The sequence below is a fragment of the Orbicella franksi genome, chromosome 10, assembly GCF_964199315.1.
Source record: "Orbicella franksi chromosome 10, jaOrbFran1.1, whole genome shotgun sequence".
In the NCBI taxonomy this organism is placed as follows: domain Eukaryota; kingdom Metazoa; phylum Cnidaria; class Anthozoa; order Scleractinia; family Merulinidae; genus Orbicella; species Orbicella franksi.
The window spans coordinates 9,126,781-9,136,240 of record NC_138154.1 but is presented as its reverse complement, the minus strand read 5'-3'; the positions used below and the strand labels follow the sequence as shown (position 1 = coordinate 9,136,240).

Here is a 9,460-nt window from a genome sequence, read left to right as displayed (position 1 = left end):
TTCGAATCACCTGCACAAGTGCAGATTGTCAGAACATTGTTTGTTATGGAGCTTTTTTTATCCTTACAAAATGCATATTTTACATCTGCGTAAACGAATTTCCGTTTGAAATCATGATGTTAATAAAGGCAAATAATGATTTTTCTTAACCATTCGGGAAAACGACCTAGACTACCTTAAATCTATCAAATTGTCAAGTTTGATTCCTCTAAGCTACAGACTATGAGTTAGATATTTTTTTGTTGTTATTTGATCCCTAGCTTAAATGAAATATTCGTTCAAAGAAATGACTGCTGAAGATTCTCCTATAAAAGAGGACACTAACTGGTTTCCAATATTCATCACTGAGTTTCTTGTGATATCGATAATTAATGCTATCACCATCACCGCCTTCGCAAGAATCCGCCATCTACGCAAGCGCAGTACGTACCTCATAATAAACCTGACTTTGGCTGATCTACTGGTGGGTGCCGTGACAGGACCTTTGTACTCTTTAAAAAGACACAAAGAAAACAGCGTCTTCACATGGGCCATTAAACTCACCTTCCTAATAGCTTCCTACATGAATCTTTCCTTGATATCCTTAGAGCGGCTACATGCAACACTTTTCCCCTTCAGGCATTGCTTGATAACGAAATGGGCTTACATTAAAATTATCATCGCCTGCTGGTCTATAAGTTTACTTTTGGCCTTTGTCGTGGCTGTTTTATCAGAAGAAGTATTTCAGTACGCATGGGCATCATTTAGTGTTGTCACTTTACTGGTCCTAGCAGTCTGTTATATCATTATCATTGTTAATGTTCAAAGAAGTCCTCATTCACAACATTATGGTTCAGTTCACAAAGAAAGGAAACTATCAATAACATTATTGATAGTCACTGGAGTTTCTGTTCTCGCCGTTCTTCCTATGGCTATTTACAAATCCATGCCACGACACATAAAGGAAAAATGGCACAGTGCGTCAAGCGTTGATGTCCATGATACTCTAGCTGTGATATCCTTTGCCAATTCCATAGTGAATCCTCTTGTATACGCCATACGAATGCAGGAATTTAGAAAAGCGTTAAAAAACCTTGGATCACGCCAAAGGCAAGCAGGGCAACGACGGCAGACAAGCACCGACCGGAAGACAGTTCAACCTTCACAACCTCAAACTATGTTGTAAACTCCAAACTGCCAAAGATTCGAAATGTTGCGGACGAAGTAAAACCTACTTTGCAGATTACCAGGAAGGAGTAGCAAAACCAAGCCAGTTAAAGCAATTGGCAGACTATCTTCCTGTGTGTGCTTTGAATTGGAGTGAGACTTTTACCCCTATATCTAGATTCAAAACGAACAACCGGCATGATCATGATGCCGACACTACTAAAGAAAACTTTGACAGCCGTGCCCCTCTTTTGTGATTCACGAGTGACAGCTTGTATTTTTTCCATACTTTGACTCCATGTTACGAAGGTTGTAGTTAGTAAGCAGGTAAACACAGCTTGTTCTGGGTGGCCCATTCAGCTTCGTGGCTGATCTCCAGTGGGTTATGCTTAAAAGAAATTCAAACAAATATGAACTAAGAAAAAAATGTCATAAAACAAGGGTTGATAAGAAAAATAAATATGATTTTGATAGGTTCTGTTTTCGTTCTCTAGTTAATCCGCATCTCGAATGTAAACCAGTTAACGTCGAGAATACAACGCCATACCTCCATTTTTTTAATTTAACTTGTCTCTAAGTTACTGTCCACGAGAGTGAAATTCCCGTCTAGACCTTCCTGGGATTTCTGACGTCGCTAGTGATCTAAAATAACTAAAGAGGGAATGCCTGAGGAACAAGGCCTCTATGGATGGTAAAACAACAAATAGATAGCGTAAACTGACGATCTTCTTAGGCACATTTACCACAACCAAGCTGTTCCTGTTTTCACCAGGTTGACCGTGTATAAATAACCTTCCCGTGCTATTCCCGTCTCTGTAATATCAGAATTTCGGAATTAAGCAATGCTATATGTTGACTTCAGTCACTACTAAATTTTCCCAGTATCAATCTGTGGCACATCCTGGGCGTGGTCGAACCGCTTAACCAACTTTGAGGTCCTTGATCTTTCCAAGATTCAGAACCCTGAATCCCTTCCTCAACAGCTCGGGCTACGCTGGCTTGGGCCTCTCCACCGAATGCCTGACGGACAGATCCCAAAGACCTGCTCTACGGCGAACAGTACGAGTCATGTTGCAGCTCTCGTAAGGTCTCACATGAATGGCAAGAAATCCTTTGAGAGGACAATAGAACAAACAACAGAAACAACGCCCCCTGGCCCCAAAACAATACTGAACAGCTGCTGCAATGAGGACAAATAGAATTACAAGCTTACGAAGGCTGCTACACTACCACACAGTGAGGGAAAAGGCCATGGGAATGAAGTTGAGTTGCAGGCGGATATCTCCAAAGCCATTAAAGTTTTTTCGCTTTTATGAAAAAGTTTATCATTTTACGAAGGGAGAGGGATGCTGGAACAATTTTAGTCCAACACGCATGCATGGGTCTGTTCCATGAGCTCTTGAAACCCGTGCAGACTTCGGGCTACGTAAGTCATACTATTAATTCAAGGATATGGTGTGTCGTCACAAGATGCATGATATCCTTCTCGTCCCCAGGGTCACCAATCCTTTTCAGCCGGGAAGCCTTGGCTCGAGGAAGAGGCATGATTCGATTGGCTTGATTCCGGCTGGACGAAGAATTTCATTGATTCAATGCTGGTCTCCCTCCCAAAAATATCCACTGGTTCATCTCGACCTTAAACCGTTTGTTTATTGTGCCAATAGACTTTCAGGAAGTTTAAAATTTGCTTAAGGGGAGATCTTTCAGTGAAGTCTTCTACTCAACGAAACATATGAATACTACTTCCGGTCAGAACTTCAGGCGTTTTTTATCTCCTTTGGTAAATAATGATAAAAATAAATATCTTAATTGACCACTCCCCCAGTACGGCTTTTCAGGAAATCAAATGATGAAACAGATAATGCAAAAGAACATAACGTGGTTAAAAATCCCAACAGGCAGGACGCAGTCCAGTTGGCTATTTACAAGCGTAGCCGAGGAGTTGAACTTGGGTCTACCGAGAAACAACTCCAGCTTAGTGGTCAGAGCGGGACTTGAGCCTGCGACCTCCGGATTTCAAGTCCAGCACCGTAACCACCCGGCCACGCCGCCTCCACACCGCTACCTCCTCCACACCTCCACACACCTTATGTCCATGAGACAGGAGGATTTTTGTTAATAAAACCGTTACGTTTACACTTGCTCTATTCCAAGTGTTTCAGTAAGAGTTCAACCAGTGGATATTTTCGGGTATGAAGGCAGCGCTGAATTATAGAAATCTTGGGTCTAAGAATCTAGCCTATCACATATCAACATAGCTGACTTTTTCCTTGTGCCAAGGCTTAGACGGCAACGAGGAACAGACGGCCTGGGGACGAGACTGACACGACATTTTGCTACCCAGTACAGAACTTCAACCTCGACCCCAGGACTTATCACGTTAAATCCAGGTTATATACTTAAGACTAAGCTAAGGAGGCCATGGAGAGAAACGATGTGTAATCAAAGCGCAACATAATCCTTTCCAACCCCACTCAAAAAGTACAGAAGCGAACGACCCTGATCCCAGAGCCCACGTCCAATAGGGGAATCCTTGTTAACAATATTTGCCTCATTAGCATGAGCAATTCAGTTTGTGATGGAGCTACAAATATATCAGTTCCGAACATTGAAAGGTCATAGTACGGTTAACTCTGCCAATGAATATGAGCCTGATCTATCGAATACGTTTTGTGCAACACTGGTTTAAAAACTCAAAATTTTACAAAGAATGTATGAGCTCTTAACGCTTTTGCCACCCGGGAATTTTGCAGTTTTTGAAAGACAATATTTCCTTGAATATTACATCCAAAGAGATAACAATTTCCCCATGTATTAAGTTTCACTAGCTCTTTAGCTGCCTGGAGTCAATTCATATCCAACATGTTTCCTTAGGTTACCGTCCTCCCCTACCTTTGCAAGACCATTCAAGAAGGCCCCATTTCTGGCAATACATGCAACCACCATGACAAGCTATCTATTTATTGTCAATGTACTGTCAATTAAACGTTTAGAACCTAATCTTGCGGGGTTTTTTTTGTTATTTGCTGAGAAAATGTAGGCTTATTACTTGCATGATGCATTCTCTTGGAGCCAATAATAAACTCATCAATGCAAAAAGCAACAGGGAACCTGGGATGGAAGGAGCTGGGGAGAAATCAGGCTTGGGGTTCATGTTTACAAGTACAACCTCTGTGACACTCTTCTCGAGAATATTTCTTTGTAGGTCAGTTTGAACTTAATGTAAAATAATTGTTAAAGCCATCTTTATTGACAAAAGATTTATGATGAAAATTAAAAGCATAGAGTATAAAGAAAATAACTAATTATCATTTCAAACTAAAAGGTAGTAAAGCTATTACAGTTTCTCAAGAAAACAAGGGGTTTGGTTATAATAAGAGATCACCTGATATTGATCTTTCTATCTTTGTCATAACCTTCGTTACTGAACTCTTTGTTTTGGCAATAAGTCATTTTGGCTCAACAAGTTTCTCCTGGATAAACTCCTGGATAAACTCCTGGATAACTCTTATTGCCAATGGCTAAACATAGGAAGTGTCCCTGTTCATTGGAACCAGATGCTGTGTTTTTTTAGTTCTTTCCATATAACCTCCTACACAGTTTTCTTTTACAGTCTATTCAAGCTTAAGTGAACTCACTGAGAAAGGAAAAAAAAAATTAGAACCCAAAGCATCAGAATACCTTTCTTGTCAGAAATGCGAGACAAGAAATAGCCTTACACTGCGTGCGGACACCCGAGGAAACAGATCCTGCTCCGATCTCACATTTGACGGACATTTTAACATGAAATTAAGCATTTTCTACCAAGAGGTCTCGTCCATGTTATTCTGAAGATCATCCGTTTCATCTAGGTCTCCCGTAGAGTGATTTTATATAATTTTACCATCTAAAATATCCACACGACCGCCCGGAAGCTTGCGTCAGTTGGTTGGCCTCACTCACAGAAGAAAATGTTATCGTTGACAGCAGGGGCGTAGCCAGGATTTTTCAAAGGGGGGGGGGGGGTGACACTGTGTCAAAGTGAGGGTACTCACCATATTGTGTCATTTTTGCCATATGTTGTAGGTTGTTTGCTTACAAAAGGCTTGCAAAAGGGGAGGGGTCACAGGCACCCCAGGACCCCCCCCCCCCCTAGCTACGTCCCTGGATGGTTTTGCAGATAATTTAGCGCAGAAAAATAATTCGTTGGTACATTATTTACTTTCGAACCCAGCATATGACTTGATAGTTCAAATGTCTTTGTAAGGGAGCATTTTCCATCTAATATTTTCTCATATTTAGAGGGTTTTGAGTATTGATCAGCAGGTCCTCCACGCTATCGTCTACAAAATGGGTTTAAACCCACTGATCATTTTTATGCATGTGTTAAATGATTCGTTTTCATCACCATTCAAACGTTTTAAACCATATCAGGATCATATTTTTCTGTTCGTGTTGTTCATTGTTGGGTTCTCGAGATATCGCCCAAGAAACGGGCGTAAAGCTTCACTTTTCAATCGCATTTTCAATTGATCGATCTCAAAATTTTGTTTTTATGCCTTCTGACGTCCAGTTTTTGAAAACCAAAGTATTTTTGGACAATATTAACAGGTTATCTTATTCCTGTGATCTGTTGATCGCTTTCCTTCAAATTCTTTGAGCAATCATCGGATGGAAAACTTTTCTGGTGTCATTTTTAATTGGCCATTGAAACTTCACGGGCCAGCTCACGAGTGACGCCATGATGGCCAAGATCATCGGGCGCATAATCGCATGGCTACGCAAACAAAGTTGACCTCTCCCTCCAGAGCACTGAGTCGGAATGCAGCTAAGAACAGAAGCCGCTAAAAACGAAGATTGACGATTCAGCAATTTTTATGTACTGAGGTGTACCGTACACTTGTGTTAGTTCAGTTAATACAACAAATACAAAGATTGAGAGAACAAACCACTGATAAGTTGTTTTAAAATTCTTTATTTTAGCTTTCATCATTTAATTATAATTATTTTATCAAGCTGTTGAAAATTTGCGCGCTGTATGAATATGAGGCAGGCACCAAGGACTCAAAATGGCGGTCGACAAGTTAGTAGAGGTACTCGTATGAATACGGGTGGAATTAAGGACTTACACTGCGAGTGATATTGGAAAATTCTCTCAAAATTGCTCAAGCCTGTAGACGAGTGCAATTTGAAAGAATTTTCAAATATTCTGAGTGGTGTAAATCCTGAATAGCTTAAGTGTTCTTACGTGTACTTATTATGACTGAGAAAATTATTAGCGCACGCAGGGATTCAATTGTTCAATTTCAATTGTTGGCCCGTTTTCAGCCACTCACAGTGAAGTAATTTTCTCAGTCACATATCAACCTTTCCCTAGTTCCACCTTTGTCACTTTCCACCTAACAATGATATATGTGAACTTTTAGGTCAGCAAAGTACAATATCAAACTTAGAAACATCCCGCCAACTTCATGTAACAAAACTAGACCTGTCGAATGACACTGAAATCTTCGCGGTTTTGAAATTGTCGGCTGTAGAAAAATGCATCAGTTCCTTATATAAATACACTAACATAAATAATCACGTAAATTCGTACACGCCCTATAACACAACTAATACTGACTGGTTAGTTCATCGTCTACAAGTAAAGACATGCATTTTATTGAATAAAAAAACCTCACCTTAGGCGAAGAAAATTCCTGGGCGAGTCTTACAATGTAGGCAAATTGAACGAAATTTGGCTTCTGACTACATGACTGAAACCTATTATACATTTTTCCATTCCTTAGATTTAAAACCACTTTTGGAGGTTCTTTTCTAAACTAGTTTATACCTATATATCCGGGCTATATACGTTGCGTGAACTAGCTGGGCCCTATTTGCTACCTTTAAATATCAATTAACTTTGTTTATAGTCATTTTCGACGTACAATTATTATTACAATTATTTAAGTATAAACTATTTACAGATCAAGAGATGAATTGCGTTTATGTGCGTATATTCGGCCCTCTGGGTTTTACTACGAATCCCATCGTTAAAAGAAATGAACCATGTGTATAGAGTTCAAATATTTTTTTCAGGCAAAAATAATTGTTGTAGTAGTATTTGTGAAGTACATGTGGATGTGAATCGGAGCGCTTTGATTTTAAATCAGAGAGTTCTGAGAAAACCTAAGAAAACAAAGCTAATCACGGTAAATACAGAGCGGTTTTCAATCACAATGAAGTAATTTTCTTAGACTTATAGAGCGGTTTTCAATTGAGTGTCATTGTCCGGAATCGTGAAATATGCAAATTAGTCTAGCCTTGTGGAGGTCATTTTTTTTTTTTTTTTTCTCTCGTGGAGCTCATGTGATATACAAATTAGGGCCTCGTGGTAGAGACATTGCGGAGACGATTTGTTGTGGTTGTCTGTACTTATTTTTTGGACGTGACAAAACGGAGCATTAAATCAGGAAGTGACTTGAACTAGTGATTTTATATTTGGTGTACCGTGTGAAAACGTTCCCAACACCAAAAGTGGCGACCCTGCCAGGACATTGACCGCACGGAATTGGAATAAAAACAGATAAACAACTATCGAGCGACCGAATGGAAAATATAAACATGGTGGACGTCGCTGAACAGAACTACGCGAAGGAATTAAATAAAGCAACCTGCTACGTCAACGAGATCAAGTCAATGGCCGATACCGGTGTGAAGGAGGATTTGTTATCGGCTTACGAAAAGAAATGCGATGTAAACAAGACCCTGGAGGCTTCGGGAAATCTTGTCAAAGACGCCATGTTGGAGGCGGAAAAATCATTTGAAGAGGTAAAAGGCTGGTCACTCGCTCACAAGGAAGATTTCGTACCTATTCACGCGTTGAGGAGCAGACTTCAGGATGAATTATGCGAACTGGAACCAGTTCGTTGTGGAAATGGACAGCTCAAAGATTTCTGAGATAAGTAAATTTAATTATTTGCTAGAATTAGTTGAGGGGGGACCGAAGAGCACAGCCTTGGGCTGCCACACAGCCCTGAAGGCTATTATGAAGCAAAGAAGATTCTTGAAATGACCTTTGGAAAAGACATTAAGGTCCATGAGGCCTTAATCAAGGATTTAGAATCCTTGCCAAAGATAACCAGTGTTCACAAAATCAAAGAGATACCCAAGTTTTAAACACAATTGTCTAAGACAGTCCGAACCTTAGCTTCAACGAAGAAACTAGAGGGTGCCCAGAGTTATGTGTACAGTATAATGGACAAATTGGGTTCTGTAAGAGAGGCTATGGCCCAAAAGGATGATGACTGGGAAGAATGGGGACTTGAGGCGCTAGTTGAAAATTTAAGGAAGTATACAGACCAAAACTCCCTACTTTTGGTGGAATTCAGCCCACTGGCTTCAGTTGATACTGTACCTGGAAACAAAGACAGTCTCCAAAAAGGAAGACAAATTGATGATGTCCGGGGGCAACTTGCGACAACCACCAAAGCCTCCACCCTGTGTCTACTGTGGTTTGAACAATCATCGCAGCAGCGACTGTACCAAAGTCGTAGATACAGCCAGTAGAAAAGAGCATTTAACAAGAAATAAGTTGTGTTTTAACTGTGCCAGGCCTGAGCATCTGGCTTCTTAATGCAAATCACGTGGGTGTGGGAGGTGCAATGGGAGGCACCATACCTCTGTATGTAACAGGGTGAAGATGACCCTTTCATCCAACCCCACGCCAGAGTCAGCGGGCACATCTGAGAGGTTTTATGGTGTGGTGGATTCCCAAACTACATTGTATGCAACTGTCATTGCTAAGATCAATGGAGTACAGGCTCGAACCATGTTGGATAGTGGAGCTGGAAGTTCTTACATCAGTTCAAATCTACTTACCAAATTGAACCTGAAGCCATACCGAACTGAAAGGAGAGTTATTGAGCAAATGTATGGAATAGTTGACAAACAGGTGGAGATATCCAAGGTCATTGTTGAGTCAAATGTCAGTGAAGGCTTTGGATTTGAATTACAGTGCATAAATGCAGAAAAGGCAGTCCTGACTCACCTTCCTAACCCGACAATCTCAGAGTTGAAGAAAGCTAATCACTGGATAAGGAGACTAAACTTCAGTGAGGAAGCAGCAACAGAAGAAACCTACCAGTGCATGTAATCCTGGGAGCTGCAGATATACAGCGAATCAAGACAACCGAGCCTGCTGTTCTGGGTACGAATCGAGACACTGATCCCGGAGCAGAGTTCACTATGCTGGGTTGGATAATCACAGGAAAGTCAATGTTGTCAAGTACCGAGACTGAGAAGGATTTCTTTTTGAAGTCAAGCCAAGATGAATTCAGGTAGATGTGTTCGC

General features: G+C 40.7%; 1 protein-coding gene across 1 annotated transcript; it reads left to right on the top strand.

Annotated features, from left to right (window-relative positions):
* On the top strand, positions 1–1,176 carry LOC145499418 (melanocyte-stimulating hormone receptor-like). The gene has a single exon (XM_081478931.1). It carries the CDS (start codon positions 266–268, stop codon positions 1,163–1,165), a length of 900 nt encoding a protein of 299 aa, XP_081335057.1. The 5' UTR covers positions 1–265; the 3' UTR covers positions 1,166–1,176.
* The last annotated feature ends 8,284 nt before the right edge of the window (positions 1,177–9,460 follow it).